The 23,717-nt window shown below is 37.2% G+C and overlaps 1 protein-coding gene and 1 long non-coding RNA gene across 3 annotated transcripts; both read left to right on the forward strand.

The window, feature by feature from the left end:
* Nucleotides 1–202: 202 nt before the first annotated feature.
* LOC105441074 lies at nucleotides 203–2,139 on the forward strand. Its single transcript, XM_030989002.1, has 2 exons — nucleotides 203–318; nucleotides 1,726–2,139. The coding sequence occupies exons 1-2, from the start codon at nucleotides 210–212 to the stop codon at nucleotides 2,049–2,051; spliced, it is 435 nt and encodes a 144-aa protein (XP_030844862.1). The 5' UTR covers nucleotides 203–209; the 3' UTR covers nucleotides 2,052–2,139.
* An 8,361-nt stretch (nucleotides 2,140–10,500) lies between these two features.
* On the forward strand, nucleotides 10,501–18,852 carry LOC115925327. 2 transcript variants are annotated; one of them, XR_004064626.1, is made up of 4 exons: nucleotides 10,501–10,624; nucleotides 13,190–13,360; nucleotides 17,255–17,297; nucleotides 18,287–18,852. It is a non-coding gene; the product is annotated as an uncharacterized LOC115925327 (long non-coding RNA). The 2 variants fall into 2 exon arrangements; XR_004064625.1 differs by lacking the exon at nucleotides 10,501–10,624 and having other exon boundaries at nucleotides 12,864–13,360.
* Nucleotides 18,853–23,717: the final 4,865 nt, after the last annotated feature.

Raw genomic sequence — 23,717 nt, forward strand, 5'->3', positions numbered from 1 at the left:
TTTTTTGGCGCAAGTGCAATACTTGACATTCTTACTTTAGGGAGTTCACACCAGGTTACCTCAAACGATGATGCAGGAAATGTTTCATTTCTATCAATGGGTACCCATATATGTTGGTGAATGGATAACGTCATGAAAATTTCTGATTTTCTTCATGTTGATATGAATCTTCGGGACAATCTTGATTTTTCAGATTCTTGTATTGGTCAATGAACGACAAGATCCTACGCAAACCTCTCAACGGATCTAGAAGCACAGAGACTGTATACTCTAACTCCGATCTATCCGCAATCACCGGATTGAGCATTGATCTCAGCCGTACGTATTTCGTATTTAAAAGGGTTTAGTAAAATGACATGTCATTATTTTCATGAAAGAATGATAAATGATAAATGGAGAAACCAAGAGGTGTTTTTAGGGAAGGCACATGGAGGGGCGTCAATCCGTTTTATATTTTTTGGGGGACACTGAAATCTAAGTGTCCAAGTAGAGCATAGCGAGCGGAGTGAGCGGAGCGTTATACGGGGTCCATGCAGGTGCGGCGGAGCGTCGTTCAAAGTGGGGGGGGGGGGGGCACCAACACAACAGTGCACTTTCTCGGGGAAAAAAAGGGGGGCCTACAAAGGGAAATCTCAAAGCGAAATATACCATTTTAGACATTGTGATTAAATTATTAGGGATGATTTTAATGTTTGTTTCTCTCTTTACTTGGTCCAAGATACTGCTTTAAGCATCATACTTTTGCAGTTAGGTGTGATTTGTGAGCGAGCACAACCTAATCATTAAAGGCTTAAATTATCTCTTATAAGAAACATAATAATATTAATTTTAAAATGCGAGCGAGCTTTGGGTGAAATTAAGGGAAAAGTTGCTACTAGTTGATTTAAAATAGGAGCAAGTATTATGTTGACGGGGGCACATATCTAGAGGGAAAAGGACACTTATGAGAAAAGAAAAAGGGCACATGTCAAAGTTAAAAAGGGAATTGTCAGAGGTGAAAATGGGGCACTTCTCGCACCTGAAAAGGGGCACTCACCTGAGATGACGAGCAGAAACGTAGCCAGAGTTTGATGTTTGAGGTAAAACAAAAAAAAAGGAGTCTAAAAAAGTTCAACCGATCTTGGAATTTTAGGGGTGGGCACGTGCCCCCCTCATCGTGCCCCCCCCCACCCCGTGGCTTCGCGCCTGATGAAGAGAGGAACGTGTGAGAATGGAAAGGGGGCACTTATTACAAAGGAAAATGGGCATTTGTCGAAGGAAAAGGGGCAGCTATATGTAATGATACCTCATATTATCTACATTGAAAAGCGTTAAATCAACGGTTTGAATAGTCGCGGTAAGACAGATGAGATAATGAGACATTTAGAAATATGCATGTTTCCATGTTTTTCTTAGTGTTGATTTAACAGTACAGTTGTAAGCAATGTGCTATCAAAAAGGAAAAAAAAACTTTAAATTGTATGAAAAATGAATTCAATATTAAGTGAAATGTTCATTGCATAATATGCCACGTAAACCAAACACATGCATTATATTCAAGTTGTACGTAATCTTGTCTTGTCTTATCAGACTTTGATTTTTAATCCATCTTGATTGTTGTCAGGGTTTAGTTATGAAATTTTATTTAGTTAAAGATTAAATTCATGAGATTAATATTTTTTCTTATTTCCTTGTAAGAATGGTCAATTGCTATATTTTTGTTTTTGTTTTTGTTTTTTTTGGCAGGAGATCCCCGACGCATATTTTTCTGCGACTATGGTACGGGACGAACTTTCTACAAGGACGTAAACCAAAATATCACAATGGCTCACGAGCTCACAGACTACATGAATGACCCTGACATCAATGACGATGAAGAGCGAAAATACCGAAAATACCGAGATATAAGCTACTTCAGTGGCGCCCTCTACTGGACGAGGGAAGGGAGTCACAAAGGCATCGCTGTCATGACTAATTACGATCAAAGCAGTCCATCATTCAACATAAAGGAAAGCAGTCAATTTACACCCCGTGATCCCTATCAATTGGTCATCATTAATGTAGATCCATGACCAATATTTAACAAAAATGAGTTCGGTTGTCTACTGTTTATTTGATTCAGCGTTGTCAACATTGTCATATCAGATATGACATGGTAACCCCCAGTGTCACAATTGTAAGGGGGGGGGGGGGTATTCAGATTTGGTTTGGACGGGGGGGGGGGGGGGGGTACCGCTGAAGCCTTGAAACCCCTACCAATTTTTGAGGGTCATTTGGGTTTTTTCTCGAAATATGGGATGTTTCTAACAATTTTCGGGTGTTTGCAAATTGGAAATTTGGGAAATTTTGAAAACACGGACCCATTTTTGGTGGTATTTTTTTGTTGAAAATGGAACCCATGTCTAGGGATTTTGGGTGAAAATATGACTCATTAGAGCGGCACACCCCCGTATTTCTTAATATGTGAGTACCCCCCCCCCCCCGGAAAAAACCACCGCAAAAAAAAAAAAAAAAAAAAAATCGTGGCGTTTCTTTTCCCATTTTGTGTGCAGTGTGTGTATGTGTGTAATATGAAACGTATAATTACACTTCATCATTACTTCATCATAAAAAACCGCCGTGGTTTGCTATGTAATATCTGAACGAGGTTTTAAGAGACAAGGGGGGGGGGGGAGGGCCTCGGGTCAACTACACAAATTAAAGAAAAAATATGCTTTAAATGCTACTGGTAAAATATTCGATTTCGGAATTTTAAAATCTCCCGCTCTTCGCCACTTTGGATATGCCGGCATTGCCCTGTTGTATCTACACATTATTGAGAGTCACATTTCGACTTATATTGCAGGCTGTATTTTCTAGAATGTAGGCTATAATGCTGAAGTTGTCGAGGTTGTTTCAGAGGAACAATGAAAAATAACCACGTTCTACCTTGGTAATGTTATGTTTTGTTGAAATATGACTTTTAGTAATATTGATATGCTCCTATTATATTCTGTTTTGTTCATCAATATCTAATTTTAAGGAACTCTTATATACCTCGAGATACGAGCCCTAATAGTCAGACGTTGTTAGTGTAGTATGGTGGAATACACTGGGATTAAAGATGAGTGTGAACATGCTGAGACGTGCTTGAACTTGAAGGATTATGAGTCCTAGGGGATAGTTGATTGATAAATAAATGGCTTTGAGATAGACTATGTAGTTGAAGGGACAAGGGAAAAAGAGAAGAGCGATAGGTCGAGTGGGGTTAAGAACGATAAAAATACCTTGGACAACAGATTTGTTTTTGATAGTATTTAGTTATGTGTTTGTTAAAATGGTGAATGATAACAGAGTCGTTGTATTGGTAGTTAATTGATACTCTAGAGCCTGAGCTGTCACTGGTATCTCGAGAATATTCCAACGAGTGAATCCAGCATACCCACGCTGAATAGTATAAGGACTGCCCCTCCATTTGACCAATCAGAAAGTAAAAACAGTTAAAAAGTTTGTTAAAGTTTTGGGTTAGAAAGTTTTGACCAATGAAATAAGTTTTTGCCCTGTCCATTAAGAAGTCGACAGTGGTGGAGATCAAGTGACCAAAAAGTATTATGGGATGGAAAAACAAAGGAAATTAATAAGGAATTTGTTGGACTCGAGGTGCGAGCTAGAAAGCTGGACGGTTTGCTAATTGAGTATAAAAAGACCCAATCCTCCCTTCCCTTAAAGGTAATACAAAGTTTGGGTATGGGGTCATGAATTTGGTTCAAATGAACATATTGGAAGCATGTGCGATCCTACAATATTCAGTGATTGTTATCGCGGTTGAAATTGAGTCTAAACTTATGAAATTGTAAATAATAAACTCTTTATGTTGTATAGCTCCCTCTCAAGGTCAAGATATTAATTAAGCTATAAAACAATGTTTCTTGGCTAAAATCGACCGATTAGCTATTCCCGTTTGGAAATGATATATCACAACTACATTTTCTGAGATTTTCATGGTCGCACCTACCATTGTACGGCCATAGGCGCTATTTGAAATTTATCAAAATTTACCGGGAGCACCGGTAAATTTTTATATTCCATTTTTCTCGAAAGCAGAAGTGTTTTAGGGGCTAAATTTTCTAGTGTTTATAATACATCCACAGGGGCATCCAAACATATCAAAATTGTAAAGAATCACTCTCCACTCAATTTTCAAAACTTCCCAAAACTTTGTAATACCTTTAATAGCACTTGCATCCCTGGGCCCCAAGCATTTGCCACCCCCTCTCCCTCTTCCCTCATTTGAATCCAGTCACCACAGACCTTTGGAGATCCCCAACTTTTATTAATTAAAGCTTCGTCCTCGGAAAGATTGGGAAGTTCCTGAAATGTACTTTTTTGTCGCTGGTTGCTGACTATATTAGAAAAGGACTGAAACTGTTTAAATTTGTATTAATTCATGTAGTGGTCTCGTGGGTTTAACTAACACCCCCCCCCCCCCACAGGCACGTAGCCAGAGTTTGATGTGTTTTTTTTTTTGGGGGGGGGGGTACATACATGTAATCGATCGAGATTTAAAAAAAAGGGGTCTAAAATTTCAACCGATCCTGGAATTTTTTATTTTTTTTGGGGGGGGGGGGGCGGGGGGCGCGTGCCCCCGTGCCCCCCCCCCCCCCCCCCCCCCTCCGTGGCTACGTGCCTGCACCTCGGCCGCGGTGAGATGTTGCTCTCCGACTGAAATTAACAGACCTTACCAAATACAAACTCCCAAAAACGTAGAACCGCCGCTGCCGAGGGGTCGGGGGCGTTAGATTAGTAACATAATATAGTCAAAGTCCGTATAAACTGGTATAAACTCCTTGAAGTAATATATGCTTGCTCATATAATAGCTATGAAACTCCCATTTTCTATCAAACTCATTTGCTATCAAATTGTATATACTCGTAACTAAGATTTCTAAATCTTGCCACACCATAGGGTTTGTATTATTGTCTGTACCCCCCGATCTCTCACTTCTTTTTGGGCATTGTCTACTTTTTGTATTGTGACCGTGTTCTCCTATCTTTCTCATGTAAATTATACTGTCTTGTCCCATTTTCGTCTCTGTTGGCATCCCATTTTCCCTATTTCTAGTTCCTATATGTAGTTACGAATTTGCTAATTTAATTACTCATTATATCTAACTATTATTTGAGGGGTCCACAAGAAAATTATCGTACATGCATTGCTTTAGTGGACCTGTTTCCAATATGTATTCCTTAATTTTTGTAAATGATTTGTTGGAAACATAAATAATATTGAAATTGAAATTGAATATATATATATAATTTGCATTTTATTATGGTTTGAAATCAAACAAATCATCAGTATTTACTTGTCATACAATCAATTAATCAGCCTCAATTTCTATTTTAAATATGAATATTCCTAACTTAAAAATAATTACAAAAATAATAATAATGACGAATCTACTATTTGCATCTTCATTTTGTTTTAGCAAGTTTGGAATATGAAATAAGTTGTGATCTATTTTTACTGTGTATTATTGTACTTGTCTATATCTAAGTTTTGTTGAAATGCTTTTTAAAACTGAGCTTGTAAAACTTGCAATGTAATTTAGCTCTCGGGCTACCATTTTGCAGTTGTTCTAATAAACCATTCTTCTACTACTATGTACAGCCGTTTATTTTATGTTTTGAGTTGGATTCATTTATATGTAGACATATAAATATCTATATAATTATATGAGTGTATGTATGTATGTATAATTTAGAAGGCAAAATAAGCAACCATATTTGAAATATTTATTTAATCATATTGAACCAAAATAAATTCCTAATCTTCTGACAGTACAGATGATAGGATGCGTTACAGTGCTTTGTTAGGGATTATATAGGTCGTGGTGTGCTCAGCATATAAGACCAAATTACATTTGATAGAAATATGACTTTTCTAATTCAAATGTTAGCATTTTGTTGCAACGTTCAAGATTGATTTCATTCCTACGTTGCTGTTGGTTGCTGTAAAATCAAATTAATCTGTAGGCCTACGTGCAACCAAAACAAAAAGAGAACCGATTGTAATGATTGTGGATTAATGTTTTGAAACCATGCAAGTAATGCTATGCGGTTGCAATAAGGTTAGCAAAGAGGAACAATTTCCGAATAGTAGTTTGTGTTTGTACGTTTATGGGTTCATGGCTGTATAATATATTCAATGAACTTCTAATGTCTTTCTGTAAAGAAATATTGAAAATGTAGTACCGAACAGGGGCGGATCCAGCCGGCGGCAAGGGAGGGGGCCCAATTCGTGAGAAAGTATTTAGCGGCGAAACAGCCGGCCGATAATTCGCATAGTGGGAGGGGGGGGGGGGGGGGGGGGGTAGTGAGCACTAATTTATTTTTTTATTTTGCTCCCGAAAATTTAAATTCGCGCCGGTCGATAATTCGCTCAGGCCCCCCCCCCCCCCCCCCCCCCCCCCCCCCCCCCCCCCCCTGGATCCACCACTGGTGTCCAACATTTTTTTCACAAAATGACTAAAATTTCTATTGTGCAAAATGTATGACTCCGGAGAGTCTTTGCATTTCAGAGTACCTAGATAATATGCTTTCCATAATACTCTCATAACCTTTCTTACAAAGCCTGCTTATTCACTCTTTCAATTCAATGGACTTGAATTTCTCTGTGCATTTACCTGTACAATTATACTATAATTACTTTTACCTCATTTATCTCAAATCTTTTTTTTTTGAAGAGCACCTAAAAAACTTGTAAAACAAAGGTGTTTTTAGTATCATTATAATCACGAAGTTTTTATCGTTATGCACATAATCAAGAAACTAAGGTTACCTATTTACGATTCTATTCCATATGGTGTTTTAATTATTATGATAATCAGAAAGGTTTGATTGCCGTGCACTAATCAAGAACCTAAGGTTACCTGCTTACAACTCTATTCCATATATGGTGTTTTAATTATTATGATAATCAGAAAGGTTTGATTGTTATGCACAAGAACCCAACGTAACCTGTTTACTATTCTACTATTCCAAACGGTGTTTTCATTGCAGCTTGTTTTATATGCTAAGGAGTATAATCAATCCATCGGAGTGAAAACATGATTGGAATAATAATAATTATTATATTTGCTTATATAGCGCCTAACACTTACTTTATCAGAAGTCTCTAAGCGCTCTACAATAATGCAGCATAATTTCTTTCATCAATATTCGACTTTAAACGCATTTGTTTTGAAAACCCTTGCAGAAGTATGTCTTAAATTAGATCCTTTTTCACATTATGATAGAATTGGAGTCAAATTTTGCAATCGAAGTATTGGGGCTCCCAACGCTTTTTTGTGTGTGCCTCCTTCATCACATTAAAAAAAAAAAAAAATAATAATAATTGAGGGGGTTAACCCCCCCCCCCCCTGCGTAAGCGCGTTTATAAAAGCAATTGTATCACTGGTCGAACCTTATCCTTAACGGCATCATTTAACAATGTTAAATCTGAGATGCATGGCCCTACGCCCCCCTCCCTCTGGAGAGAAAAAAAACGTGTAAAAACATGTTAATTTTACTTTTTTGGGGAAATGGCCCCCCCCCCTGGCGCACAAGGGGGTGGGGGGGGGGTGCAAATTTTCAAATTTTCGAGGGCCCCTCAAAAAAATTGCTCACTACAGGTTTATATTTATGTTGCAGCATGAGCTTAAAGGTAAAGACCAGCATTGGAAACGCCCCAATTTCAAAAAATGAAAGGGAAGCTCTCATTACCAATCATGTGAAAGAATATGTTTTGACTAATACATGATGATAAAAAATTTGCCGGGAAACCGCCTACTAATTCATATATTTGGTAAATTTGTTTCTCTCATGGTCTGTGAGAGATATAGGGTAGTCCCATATACATCTTTCTGTGTATAGTGCTTGTAACTTTACGAAGAATGGGCCAAATTTCTTATCATTTTGATGATTCCAGAACCTTGCAGATGCTAGATGCTAGATGATCAACCTTTTCTGATCGATTCCACAACGTTTCTTTCACAATGCAATCGCATGACCATAACTGGTCTTTACCTTTAATCAACGATTTTTGTTAAGGATTTGAGACAAAGTTACCGGATCCCTTTAAAGCTCATTAGTACTAGTTTATAGAAGGGATTAGACCGCCCTGCAAGGTCACTGGAAAGGTGGTTATCTCATCAACTCAGCTCTCAATTAACATAAGAAAAAGAGGATCATAGGGACCAATGGTCACCGATTAGGCATTGATTGCATATAGAGGGAGCAAGCAGCTACGACTACAAGTAGGACAGTGTGGCTTTAAACAGCAATCCAACCCTTGTAATAATTTGCTTTGTATGAGAGCCGAAAAGTAAGAGAAAGGTGAAATGAGTCAGACCATTGGAATATTTGAGATATGAGATCATTAAATTTTAATATGCACATCTCAAATTGGCAATTCAGTCGATGGATTGTAACGTAGTTACCATCATGGCCCAATCTCTGTGTACAAACATGTTAATTCATGTTTTGTCTCCAAAGTGTACCATATCAAAATATATTATATTGAAAAGTGTTTTTGAACATAAATCTTGGTATAAATGAAATTTGCTACTTTGTTTCCACATTGACTAGTCTTGTAAACTGACGCGGTACATGTGCATATGTATTTATCTGCTGTGCACAGATTAGCAATGAACTCAACATCTTTGAGTGAACCATTATCAATACTAATTATGTAAACGATATTATGTAATAAAGGTTCCCTGTGGAATGGGAAAAAAATTAACAATGCTGTTCAAGGCTCTTCCATTGTGTGTACGTTTGGGTCCTTCAAACTGGCTGAATTGGTAATGTCAATGTGATGCAGTGTCCAACAGGGGCAGATCCAGCCGGCGGCAAGGGAGGGGGCCCAATTCGTGAGAAAGTATTTAGCGGCGAAACAGCCGGCCGATAATTCGCATAGTGGGAGGGGAGAGGGGGGGGGGGGGGGGGGGGGGTAGTGAGCACTAATTTATTTTTTATTTTGCTCCTGGAAATTTAAATTTCGCGCCGGTCGATAATTCGCTCAGGCCCCCCCCCCCCCCCCCCCCTGGATCCACCACTGGTGTCCAACATTTTTTTCACAAAATGACTAAAATTTCTATTGTGCAAAATGTATGACTCCGGTGAGTCTTTGCATTTCAGAGTACCTAGATAATATGCTTTCCATAATACTCTCATAACCTTTCTTACAAAGCTTGCTTATTCACTCTTTCAATTCAATGGACTTGAATTTCTCTGTGCATTTACCTGTACAATTATACTATAATTACTTTTACCTCATTTATCTCAAATCTTTTTTTTTAAGAGTACCTAAAAAACTTGTAAAACAAAGGTGTTTTTAGTATCATTATAATCACGAAGTTTTTATCGTTATGCACATAATCAAGAAACTAAGGTTACCTATTTACGATTCTATTCCATATGGTGTTTTAATTATTATGATAATCAGAAAGGTTTGATTGCCGTGCACTAATCAAGAAACCCAAGGTTACCTGCTTACAACTCTATTCCATATGGTGTTTTAATTATTATGATAATCAGAAAGGTTTGATTGTCATGCACAAGAACCCAACGTAACCTGTTTACAATTCTACTATTCCAAACGGTGTTTTCATTGCAGCTTGTTTTATATGCTAAGGAGTATAATCAATCCATCGGAGTGAAAACATGATTGGAATAGTACATGCAATCCATGATTGTGTAGATCGATATCTGGGGCAGGCAACGTTCGGTCAGATTTTGGCTTTATATTCAAACAACGTTTTGCGTAGCTTTTCAAAGTTTTGTTAACAAAAAAACCCTGTATATATTTGAAATGTTGGTTTATTTTGCTGAGAGAATATAAACAAATTGTTGCTGAGACATGTTGAAACAAAATGGTCTAATGGAAAAAGGAATAGATGATACTTTTCTGCTCATTATTGAATACAGGGAGAGGAAGTCCACCCTGATATTAAGTTATCTTCAATAGAAGCAGAACAATAATTTGGGTTTTCTGTTGTACGCAGAAAATCTAAATTTTGTATTCTTTCATCAATATTCGACTTTAAACGCATTTGTTTTGAAAACCCTTGCAGAAATATGTCTTAAATTAGACCCTCTTTCACATCGGATACAATTGGAGTCAAATTTTGCCATCAAACTTTTGGGGCTCCCAACGCTTTAGAGGCTCTTCACTAAAGTCGATAGGGGAGCACACTTGGTTAAAAGTCCATTTACTCAGCAAACATTTGATTTGATTTGATTACTGAATGCTTGTAGCAAGTATTGATAAACAAATAATAACTTTAGTGTGGATAAACAATTCATAACTTTAGGAAAAAGTTGGCATTGACAAACATAACATATTATTGTCCTTCGACTGTATCTTTACAAAAAAATGAGCTGTGGAATTTTGATTTACATGAATATCTAGTGATTAATTCGGTTGATATGCAGGTAGGAATTAATACAATTCAATCTGAAAAAAATTAGTGTGATGCCTTTTATAGCTGAGCGTTCATTTCTTGTTAAATCATTCTGCTAGCTAGATCGAAGCCTTCACCCAAGCAAGCAAAATATCAGCATCCAAGTCGGATCTCTCATCTCCTCCGATCGAGAACTAATATCAGTCGCACATCTTAACCATAAGGTAAGCTATTTGTTTACGACTAGATACATTACATTGCGATATAAAAATACAATACGGTGTTTCCATCTGGGTATTTTATTACCTAGAAGACTACACATGGTATACTGATCATGTTGATCGGAATAAGCCGGATCTTTTCGTTCCTATCCACCTCATTATGTTCCCATTCAACCCACTTTTAAAATTTCGCTTGAAAAATATTTATAGATTCTCTCGGAGCTTATCTGCAAGCAAGAATTTGATACAAGAAATAATCAGTTTGGTGATTTTGTGGTAACCGAAAGACTTGGACAAATCTGAAACTCTTTTTATTTTACTGGCATACAATTTGGGAAATCTTTTTTCAAAATGTATGTAATAAGTGTAACTCGTTTTTTCACAATACAAATGTAAAACAACACCAAAAAATGAATATTTAGAATTGAGTTCCTGCATGAAGATGTAACTAAGGAATGATGGCTCTAGTTGGAAAAATATTTTTAGTTATGAATTTATTGTGCTTTTATCATTATTTGCCAGAATTTTATGTAGATCTTTTTTGTACTTGTACTGTTTGAAGTAAGTTCCAAGTGATATTATTAGGAAAAATAGTAACATTACCTTTAACAAAATCCATTGTTTTATCGAGAATGGCAAGACGTCGGTTTATTGAAAATGTATAATTTGATTTCATATTGCATGCGAAATGACCCTAGATTGATTAATAAAAAGGTGAACGCACAATAGCTCTTATTTGATGTTAAATATACTAAATTAAAGAAAGCATTTCCGCAATTTTGCTTAGATAGATTAAGTGATGTCAATGATTTTGAAGATGAATATGATATATTGAATCTTATAGAAATAGAAACAGGGCATAAAGTATATGTTTTTGTTATGAAAGTGAAAGATTACTATCGTTTGCTAAAACGGAAAAAATTAAAAGAGCCAATTGTCATTTATTTTTAGAATTCCTTTCTAGTTTAAGGAATAATGACTTTGTTTGAAAGTATGTATTTTCATTGAAAAAAAACTTAAAGCAAATTCGAAATAATAAAATTAAACAGTTTTATTTCAAGATGATTTACAGGATTTAGAAGAAAAATTATATAAATGACAAATTGTGAAAATATAATTGATGCAACACCTGTTGACAAGTTGATTCAACGTTTCACTTAATGTTATATTGCAAGGATGTGATTATGTTTTGGAAAATAATATGTAATTTGATATTCCAGCTATTCCAATAGAACTACAAATAAACCAAATGATATAAGTTGTATAGGTAAGAACATAGGAAACAAGAAATATACTCTCCTGAATAATTTTAGATTGTGTGCAATATGCAATTCAGAAATGTTACGTTAAAAAGATTATCAATGGTTATGTTATTTTATACCCGCATGCTTTTTTCCTGTCAAGTCGTTGCTAAGATTTTGTTAAAGGCCAACTGCACTACTTATTGCTACTTGCGCCCTCTTACAACAAAAAAAATGCCTTATCGGTGACCATTGGTCCCCCATGATCCTCTTTTTCTTATGTTAACTGAGAGCTGAGTTGATGAGATAACCACCTGTCCAGTGACCTTGCAGGGCGCTCTAATCCCTCCTGTAAACTATGGCAGATAAGCTTTAAAGGAATGAATGTGTTAGCAAAGAAAATAATACTAAGCTGAAATAATTGTTAAATATACTTAGATATTCAGCCAATATCATTTTTCAATCAATCATTGACTAATTAATGTAAATATCTTTTGAAATTATGGATATAAAGACCTCGCTTGAGCAAAGGGAAAGAATTCAAAAGCTAGTGAATGTAGCTTCAATTAATTACAAGACATGTTACGCAGGTTCTTCCCTATTACTTCATTTATTGTTTTAGTTTTCTAACATTTTTTTGTCGTTGGTGATGGTATTTTGGTTCTTGTAGTTTTTTGTTTTAAAGTCTTAATATGTGACCACAATCATGTATATTAGCAACCGTGTAATACCCATGAATTATCTGAATAAATTCTTAGGACCCCACTTAAATTTGACAGTTTTTTTTTTTTTTTTATCTCTGACATAATTTTTACCTCTTAAATTTTAGCATTAAACCAAATATCCCACCGCCTACCCATAATCAGTTATCAAGTCAAAAGTCAAATACTATAGAAGGTGGGTGGATATGAACATTAATGAGAGGAAACATAATGTTGAATTCACTTTTCTCCCGGGGATGACGTATAGACCCTCATTTTGGTTATGAATAAATTAAAGGCGTGGAGTGGCTCTGCTCAAACGATCGCTAAAACATATCAATTGACTTTGTCAAAAACCCTTTTCAGTTCCTTATTCATATTAACCCTGTGTCCCAGCATACTTAACATTTGCACGTTGACACGTTTGACTGCACTTTTGAGCACATATTGAAATATCTTTAACAGAATAATGTCATTTACGTCAGGTTTTCGTGATGTTTCACTATCAAGACATGACACGTTCTAAACATATAAAATGATCAAAGCCTGCATAATGACAACTTTGAAGAATTATTCGTGAGGCTTACAGTTGGAGCTCATTACAACCATTTTCCCTTTCGTTTAAGCTGAGCTCATCATGGCATCGAAGACCATTACCGCCCTGCTCCTTCTCTTCGCTCTCATAGGCGCGGCGAGTGTGGAGGCTATAAACTCTGGGAATGAAGGGGACAGCGCGTTAGGCACGGCCATGGAGGCTCTCACAAGTGACGATGGCATGGTGAATGAAGATGGTTCTGGTAAGCAATGAAATTTGGAATTCACAATTCATTATAAATCATAAGACTGGGTAAAAGAATGATTTGTTTTAATGTGCAACGTAATGCTTTTATTTATTGTTTCTATTTCTTTCGGAGGTAATAATTAAGGAAAGACATTTCTGAACATTTTTTTTTTCGCTTTACACATTGCAAAAACAAGGTTGTAAAATTCAACACCATGGGTGTTAATTTTAACACTTTCCCGGTATCTATATCGGGAAACACCAGCTGATGTTATTTAACACCAGGGTTCGGAATTAAACAATTCAAGTTCACTCTTGGTGTTAATATTTGACAACTCCTACTGGTGTAGATTAACACCAATATCTGGAATCATAACAAATTCAATTCCACTTTTGGTGTTTATATTCTTGTTGGTCCATTATATATTTTTCTATGGTCTTCTAATGGTCCCACATTCCATACATATTGCTCCGGTTGTCTCATTTTCGCTCGCTGGACCATTAATTGCCAGCACAAACGTTCGCCGTCACTACCAAACTAGAATGTTCCACTATGTTGCAGGGTGTATATGCCATTGGGTATGATGTGTTAACCGGGTGTGCGGAAATGGTGTGTTGGGGAGGGGAAGTGAGAGTGTTCATGTGTGTGGTAATTGTATGTGTGTCAACAATTAAAGACTAATACATGACAGATGGCTAATCATAAATCTACAATGACGAGTAAACTACTGTGTACATCACAGTACACAGATTAATGTGCCTTGAACGTATAACAGACGGCAATTGGGGGATCAGACGACACTTGATAGTGATTTTGTATGTGAGATTGCTTTGCTAAATATGAAATTCAAGAACCTATTACATATCTTTAAACTAATCATTGATATCGGATAATTAAACAGTTAGTAAAATAAACCTACCAAACTACATAATACAATGAAATACTTGACTGAAAGTAGGGGAGTTTGATGTGGTGCACAATTGCACCCCTCTGTAAATAATCGAATAGTCCATGGCGTTCATGAATATTCATGTATTTGCTTACCTCTAAATGCTTGCCTATACTAAATGGAAAAATTACGGTGGGGGGATGGCTGAAATAGACATAATGAACAAATCAGAATTGATCTATGTCATGCGGCTTGTTTTCCTTCGTGTGCTTTATCTATAACCTTACAATCGCGTGGAAAATTGAGTCCAAAGTTCGACTTGTTGTACTATATAGGCAATGGCAAGCTTGCGACCTATTTTGATCTAATTGGGGGGGGGGGGGTCTCGAAATTTGGAAATTTGACATTTTGCTCCGTAGGCATTGGCATTATTTTTTTTAAAATTATTTTTATTTTTGTTAATTAAAAAAAAAGGGGGGGGGTTAACCCCCCCCCCCCCCCCTGTGTACGCGCCTGGACATGAGGGTTCCGATGAAAGAGCTAGTGATATCGTACGTCGGGGTGGATGTGCTTTTCGTTTACACAAAAACTGAATTTTTAACGGGTTTTGGGGGTAAAAGTCCTTAGGCTAACGTACATGTTAGGCTGCTGGACTCTGCCGATAGGGGGCGTTGCCAAATGAGACTAAACAGAGCTAAATATTCCCTATTATCTACCATTATAGACCAGAGTAGAAGACCAGTGGTACACTGATAATTCATAATCGATGTTGGCAACTGTTCACCAATAGGTATATTCTAATCTCCATTGCATTAACTCCACCACATATATCATTTGAAGTAAATTCAAGATAAACATTTAACCCTAAAAAGGCCGGGCTATTTGAGGTCTTAGTACGGCTGGGGGAGGGGGGGGGGGCAAATATTATGCCCCCCCCCTTACCATCTCGGCCGTGAAGCGGCCGATCTTCGCGAAAATTTACACGCATGTTAAGTGAAGTGTATAGAATACTATGATAATTTCAATTTTTTGAAAAATTCACTCATTTGCATATTTATGGTAATTTATGCAAATATGGTCATAAAAATCACATTTTTACCTATAAATCATATATTAATCATATCTAAGCATTCTTTTTCACTACATATATTCATTAGACCATTCTGAATAATAATACGACAAAAAAATTCGGAAGAGCCAGCTTATTCCTTATGTTATACCTTGTTTTGATAATTTCTTATGTATTTCGTGTTTTTTTATCTTATGTATTTTATTGTTTTTGTTGTTTTATTTCATTTCTAACAACAATTCAACTATATTGACTCCCAAAACAACCACCTAAACTTTAAACAAGACCCAATAACCCATGTTTGATCTGTTTTTAGGAAAAATGACTTTTCCATATGTTTTGTACTAAAATCACGAAAATGAGTGATTTTCGGGCTGACATGTAAAGACAAAAGGTCACGTGACCTTGTAACCATAGGTCCGATTTTCACAAAAATTCTTTTAAAAGTTGCGCAAGACTCGAAAAAAAAAAGTCAGCGAGCGGCGGGGCGCCATCCATATGCGTTCCCGAACAATCAGAAAAACCGTGGAGGGGGGGGGGGGGGCTATGATGCCCCCCGGCCTTATTAGGGTTAATATATAATAAACATGCATGTTGTTTCTTGGTCAGTAATCATATAATCAATATATCTATTGCTAAAAAGGTTGATGTAATTGTAACGAGATCGGACAAATAATCTATTGGTCAATAATTACCAAAGGAAAATACAAATCACAAAATTAATGTGTAGGGCCTCCACGGAAATCAGTATTTAACTAGTGATGGGGCCACCCTACTAAAAAAAGACTAATGAATAAATAAATAAATAAATTGTAATAATTTGCTTAACAAATCATGATAAATGTATTTTTCTGTGAACACGTGTAAAGTAATCATTAAGCGCGCGTACACTTTGTGAAAACTTCAACCAATCAACAGCCTTAAACGAAATCACGTGATGATACTTTCAACACCGAGCATAAAACTACACAATGTTACTTAACACCCAGTAATTATTATTGCATGCTTAAATCTGACCGGTGTTAAACATAACACCACTGAGACAACACACCTTTATAATCAACACCATACTGGTGTAAGAGTTTCTGCACCCTGGTTTTGACAGTGCAATTTTAATACTCTCACTTCTGATACTGCGTTCCCGTTCAGCCATAATCGTAATGCTTACGGAGTGAATTCTATTTTATTTAATTTTGTATAGGGTGATGATCGACCCATGCCCGCTATGAATTGAGAGCATATAATAATGTGAATCACTTATTTTCTACAATTGGATTTAGCAATCTTTTTACAACCCTTATTTGGACTTCTTCTCCTGTCAGGGCCTCGTGGCACCAAGCGCGGATCCAGCCGGCGGGGAGGGAGGCATAAGGTTCCAGTTGTCTCATTTTAGCTCGCTGGACCACTGCCAGCACGAACGTAGCTCGTTCGACGTCACTACCAAACTACCAAACTTATTTGGCCAGGCTCCTCCCCACCCCCCCCCCCCCCCCCCCACCCCCCCCCCCCTCCCGCCAACCCCTGGATCCGCCACTACGTGACACAAAGATTCGAGATTAATTGCAAATGGTCTGGATAGTCAGCCTTGTTGGTCAATAATAATTTATGTGCATGCAACGTTGATCCTGATTGGCTATTACCATTTTGCAATTGATTGCACACAATTTTGTCACGGGGCCCACATCTTAACAACAGGCCATTTTTAATCTAACATCTCCTTTTGTCCCGTGATTTCACAACTGGTATAAAGATATCATGACATCAAAATCATTAAGTAAACCAATAGCATCCGTAAAATTTAGTCGGTGAAAGGCATGATTAAAAATGATTGAATTACCAAAGAGAATGTATGCATTTGCTGTAAGTTATGCTTCTTTTTTTAAAGTCAAAACTGTGGAATGACATTTTGTATTACATTTCGACTTTGTCTTCAAATATTATAATTCAACAGATGATGATTGCTATGACTGCGGCGGCGTACTTGACTAAATAATGTGAGTATTAGCACCTTTCTTATAATGACTCCAAGTACTCACGAGCGATAGGAATCAATAAAAAAAACACTTACTTAGCATTTGCAATGAGACAAAAGATGTGTTTGTAAAATTATGGCGATGTGAGTTGTTAATGTGAGTGTTATTGACGGAGTTATAATTTTGAAGCCATGTACGGTTTTGTTATCAGTCCCACAAATTTGCAAGACTTCTTCCATGATTAGTTGATAAAGAAATATGAAGTAAGTTTTTATGATGTTTTGCTCTTTGTTTATATTTAACAAGTGAGAGATGTAAAATAGTTAACATTCTAGGCCCTGAAAATTGTCTCGTGTGACAACCATGCACGTGTAAACCATAATGATCGCTATGAACCCTTTGCTATTCGTACGTAATGTTGGTGTGCTGGACTCTGTCAGGAATACAATGATGACTTGTATCCTTAAATTCAAGTTCTTTCAAACAATATATTATATAAATAAAAAATAATCAAAAAGCATGGTCGGAACCACTAGCATGGCCATAGGGTTGGGTATGGAAGCAAGTGCCCCGCGCGCCACAGGCCTGTGGCATAAAATAATATCGAGGAATTTTAGTGCCCGGGCAAGCAATTGCCCCCCCCCCCTGCCAAAACATATGTTTTAATGACCATTTATTTCTATTCCTATTTCTGTTACTATACTTAGGAAAGTAATGCCTTTTTTCGATCGTTAAAGCATGAATTTTCTTTCCTAATTCACTCACTTCGTTCGCTCGATTAAAAGAGTAATATACAATTGAAATGTTTCGCCAAAAAATAACGATCACAAATGTTAAGTAGGCCTACTTGGAGACCTAATGATGAATGCTTCTTCAAAAAAAAAAGACAAATAGTTATTTCAAATAATGTTATTAATGAATCACTACGATGTGAATAATACCAATGAGTATAGAGTGGAGACATGGTTGTCGTAACACGATAACCAATATACATCTTCTTTGTCTTACAGGAACGTGGCATCTTGTATTGGAGATTCAAAAGCAAACACTTGCACACGCACCTGGGACTAAATGGACTTAACTCAATAATCTGACATTGCAATTCAATTTCATAATTCTTCTTCTTGTCATTAATAGATTACAACTTGTTTGATTACGTTTATTATCATTGTTCACAATCTCTTATTTCTCATACATATTGCTCTAGGGTATGACTATTCAAATTCCAACAAATGTAATCGTTGTGTCACCATTATGCTTTTTTTCATCTAGTGAAAATAGAGATACAAACTGTCATAATTATGCGACTATACTTATACTGAAACCTTAGTGTTTGTTTGTATCTTATTGGAGGTATTTACTGAGGAGACATGATATTATTTTGTAGTTTTGGACCCACAAAGGAAAGGTTATAAAGAGTCAATACATCATACTTTCAAAGTTGGTCTGTTAACTGCGTCATGCCATGATGGGTGGCATATGGAAACGTTGTATCATCTGCTCAATCTGACTTGCGTGCATAGAACAAATAAGCATTTTTCCATGAAAAAGTGAAGTTTTCTAAAATGTGCGTTTCTTTCCACCATATATAGGGGTGCCCGGAAATCACTCGGGTAACATTTCATAAAGTATAATAAAAAAAAGACCATATGCAAATTTTCTGTACTTTTGTCGGAAAAAAATATATTTATCCAGCACAATGTCGTCTCTTTTTGCGTTGGAGAAGAGCAAAAAGCGAGTTTCAATCACACTTTGGCCGCTCTCGCAAGCTCTCATTCGTTTAACTGTGTTCAAGCGACTTTGGGGCAAGCGGTTAATGAAAATACCAATCGTAAGCTTTGTTCTGGTATTAAACTTGTTTTGATTGATTGTATAATTTTGTCGGAATAAAGGAAAGAAAGAGGCCTGACCAATAACTTATTAGCGTCTGAATTGACCTTTTGACCTTGAATTCTCTGATGCAAGCGCACATAAACAGGTTATAATGACGTCATCTTCGCTAAATCGGTGTCTTTTATCGTAAAATGCGACACTTTCACAATGGTTATCAACTTTTTTTTAATTATTAGTAAGATATATCTTTTTTTTCTTCTGATATCACTGAAGTTTTGGGTTTTATTAAATGAGTAATTTTAAAATAAGAGCCATTTTACTGTGTTAATTTACTGGATCGTACCATAAAAGTCGCAGGGTAGAAAGATGCATTTTCCAACCGCGCCAAATTTAATTACGTTCCGACATTCTGTTAAATGGGTACGTGTTAAGAATCCACTGCTTACTGCTCCACCAAAGGTCCGCATGCTGAGTCGTTTATTAACTAAATGATTCAAATTTATGGATGCTTCCTTCCCAGGTGTTTGTGTTGTTGAAGCATTTCATTCACCTGTTATTATTGTTTTTACTCCAATTGCCAGAACGCAAATTTCATTTTGGTTGTATAGTTTCATGCGGAGTCGTTTATCAACTATTATGTAGGCCTATTAAAATTTATGAATGCTTCCTTCCCAGGTGTTTGTGTTGTTTATGCATTTCATTCACCTGTTATTATTCTTTGTACTCCAATTGTTAGAATACAAAATACATTTTGGTTTTATAGTTTCATTCAATAAGTAAGTCAATAAAAGAGTATGTTCTGCACAATAAGAACAATGTGTGTCCCTATTGTACAATGTAATGTGTCCCCTCATTTGTTATAGTTCATTTACCCATTCACATAATGGAACTACCTGCCCGATGAAGCCAGTGGCCCGTGACCCCTGAACACTCAACACCGTGTGGGAGTCAGTTTGTGGTCAACTTCTTTTATGAGACAAATCTAAGCAAACGTTTCCATATGGGGGGGGGGGGGGGAGGGGGGGGGGGGGGGAGGGGGGGGGGCGTCTAACTTCATCACATCTATCTGTATTTGTGGGATAAAAGCTTATCAAAGAATTTCATTCGTTAAAAGGCATTTATATGAGAAATATTATCCAGTGCCATGCATTGCCTAATTCTAAGTAATATGGCATCTATCAGCTGAAATGTCCCGTTTCTGTATACATCAACATTGTTCCGTCTGATTCCTCTCTGTCTTTCTATCTCTTTAGATTAAACTTCATATCTTTCTCTCTAATATTCACTCTCTTTTCCTCTCTCCTTCCCTAAGTCATCTCCTCTTTCTCTTTTTCTCACGTTCGCCTATATTTGTTTTACATACTATTGTATTAATTTTACATGTATATCGAGTGGACAGAGAAAGAGAGGGGGGAGAGAAGAGAGAGAGAGGGAGAAGGAGAGAGATAAAGAAAGAAACTTAATAACTTAAAAATTTAAAACTTAAACAATAGAATGTGGAGAAGGTGAAGAGGAAAAATATATGAGAGAGCGAGGGGAAAATACAGAGATCGGTTAAACGAGGGGAAGTGGAAGCAGAAATTAATTTTACATGTATATCGATTATCTACATTTTTATTTCTTTTTCTTCATCCATCCAGTATAGGTGGAAATAGATGGAGAGAGAGAGAGAGAGACGGACTAAGAAGAAAAAAACAAAGAGCAAGCGTGTCGATGAGTGTACTTCTGACTTAGAGTTGGGGGAGCAATGTAAGATTGAGCGGGGGAGATAGATCAAATAGAGAGAGAGGGGAGAGAGAGAGAGGAAAAAAATAATGAAAAATGTATAATGTTTATGTACATACAATATGTAAAACAACAATGAAAACAATTCTGAAAGGGGTAAATACACACAGCTTTCCTCACATCATGCCTGACATTTCTTGTTTGGTTCATGTTTTATTCCTCCAAATAAACAGAACAAAAAACATCAATAGCGATTTCGTGAAAGTAATATATTCATCAAATACATGGATGTTCCATTACAGCAAGGAAATCATATACATAACAAATACAATCTACATCGCATGATCTACGTACAAATAATGAAAATTTGAGGTTTTAAAGCTAAGATCTTTTAAAAAAGGAAAAAGAAAAAAAAAGGGACTTAAAACACCCTCTAACTCCACCCACCACCTAACCTACTGCTACTAAAAATTAAAAAAAAAATAAAAATAAAACCTCTACCCGCTACCCCTCCCCCCCCCCCCCTCCCCGAGCCCCTGCATACTCACTTATATAGAAAGGTTATAGTTACATAAAATGTAGTTAACAACCGTTTGTAAGAGCAATAGAATAAATGGGAACCTATACAGTGAAACCTGTTTATTAAATACCTGTCTTTATAGATCATTTTTTTGTTTCATTTGAACATTAGTCCCGGCCCCTCCACTCAGTGTTATTTAGGGCACGCATATGCATGTTCCCTCCTTTTGAAAACGCCCCCTAAGTCCGGTGTGTAAAGTCTTTTTTTTGTGTACGTACGAGCCCGACTTTGGTGCGTGAAAAGCACCCCTTTACCGGACATTTTGGTAACACGCATGGCATCCCTCCGCTCAAGGAGTGGGGGGGGGGGGGGGGGACATTATTTCCTCTTGAGCATGGGTGTCGATCCTGGGGGGATATATCCTATGGGGGGATATATCCTAAACTGAATTCAGACAAGGATTTAGCGTCGAGAACGGTACAACGAATCGTCTTCTTTCTCTAATAATATAATGAAACGTCAAAGCTTCCGCTTCGCGCGGGAAGGGGGGGGGGGGGACTGAATTCAGACAAGGATTAAGAGTCGAGAACGGAACAACGACAACGAATCGTCTTCTATCTTTAATAATTTAACGAAACATCAAAGAGAAAACTCCAGCTCCCTGCACCCACCCCCCCCCCCCCCCCCCCCCCCCTAGGGAGCGCGCTTCGCGTTCTCACTTACGCCCCCCTAAAATAAAATCCTGGCTACGCGCTTGAGAGGATAATAACCCAGGTAGCAAGCCCATGTTGGGACCCACATGGGTCCCATATTCTCTGAAATGTTATCTTTATTGAGGGTGACTTGAAAAAGTTAATAACTTCGAAGGGAGGGGGTACAGCCTGCGACACGCTTGTATCCTTGGTTGCTTTGTTCCATTGCCGAAAATATTTTGGCGCCTATCATCCCCCCAACCACGGATACAAATCGACACTCTTGCTCTTGAGACTTGCACATCTGTCAAGACCAGAGGCCTATAAAAACAGTTTTCAAGTCTACTGCCTGGACGCGTCTTTTTTAATCTAACCTTGCCATCCTACCGCTGCATTTGATTGGCTCAATAGAAACTTAATACGTCATGCGCTAGTCATAAATATTCATGATACGCACGCACACAGAATATGATGCGATAATTTATCAAATAATGAAATTTCATACAAAAATTACAAGTGCAAATTAAAGGGATAGTTGAGTTCTTGTTTCAGACCGCGAATGCCTTCACAGCGCATGGTTATTGCTCTTAATTATTCTTGTTTATGACATTTCTAGTGCTCTTTTAGGACCTGAAATTGTTATGAAGATAAGTTTAAACCCCAAAGTGTGTGAAATTTAGCCAATATGATCATACCAATTCAGCTCCACTTTCAAAAAATTATAGTGACCGTTAATTGATTAATTAATTACTATTAACAATACACGGCCCGGCTTGTTGTGCATATTATAATCAACACGAAAAAGCCAACATCAGCATTGGCTGGAATAGAACGTATAAGGCCCTATTTCGTTTTATCAACGGCTGGTTCAAATTTTCGAATATTTGTGGTGGTACACAAATTTTATATTTATGGATATTTCAGCCGTCTCTGAACCGATTTTGTCATTTAATTTGTATGTTCTTTCAAATTTGATACTCAGTTTTTCATTATCTCACAAACAAAATATTTAGTGTAGCGGCCTCTGCAACAGAACTCAACTATCCCTAGTTAAATTATGTTTTTTTTTTAGAATAAATGACATTGCGAGAAATTCGAATTTTCCCTACCCGGAGGCTTGCCGTGGATTTAGAGACCGTACGCGAACCGTCCGATTTTCATTTCTACGGCATGTGTGGTCACATATTCTGCGGCGCCCGGGAGGTGCCCGGAGAAAATTGGTCGAGTGAAATGCAAGGCGCCCGTAAGGGTGCCGGCAGGGTGCCGGCCGAGTGCCAACCGGTAACCTTACGGGCTCCGTCCGATGAGAAGGTGTACCGGAAAGTGCCCTGCCGGGGCCCGGTCGGGGTCCTCAAGGCGCCCGGCCGGCCTACCGAAAATACAATCTTTAGAAATACAGCCTAGCGATAGAGGGAGTTTATCAATGTATTCCGATTATCGACATTATTTCCTGCTAGTGGGGATTTATTCTTTTACATATTTAGGCAAACAATGCAAATCTACTTGTATATCCGTCAAAGTATTGAGGTTTTAATCATTTCCACTGAATCCGATATCGAACACAAATGATATGATTAAATTGTTATTGATATATTCCCCCTCCCTACACCAGAAAGAGAAGAAGAAAATAAAACGGATTTTGCACTAAACCACCACCCTCAGGCCAAAATG

Source organism: Strongylocentrotus purpuratus, unplaced genomic scaffold, assembly GCF_000002235.5.
Source record: "Strongylocentrotus purpuratus isolate Spur 01 unplaced genomic scaffold, Spur_5.0 spur5_scaffold_18, whole genome shotgun sequence".
NCBI classification, from domain to species: domain Eukaryota; kingdom Metazoa; phylum Echinodermata; class Echinoidea; order Camarodonta; family Strongylocentrotidae; genus Strongylocentrotus; species Strongylocentrotus purpuratus.

Bases quoted from the DNA above. Each gene is read 5' to 3' on its own strand.
- LOC105441074 (XM_030989002.1), top strand. From the start codon at position 210: ATGAACGACAAGATCCTACGCAAACCTCTCAACGGATCTAGAAGCACA. The intron at 319-1,725 runs GTACGTATTTCG...TTTTTTTGGCAG, and splicing joins ATTGAGCATTGATCTCAGCC to GAGATCCCCGACGCATATTT.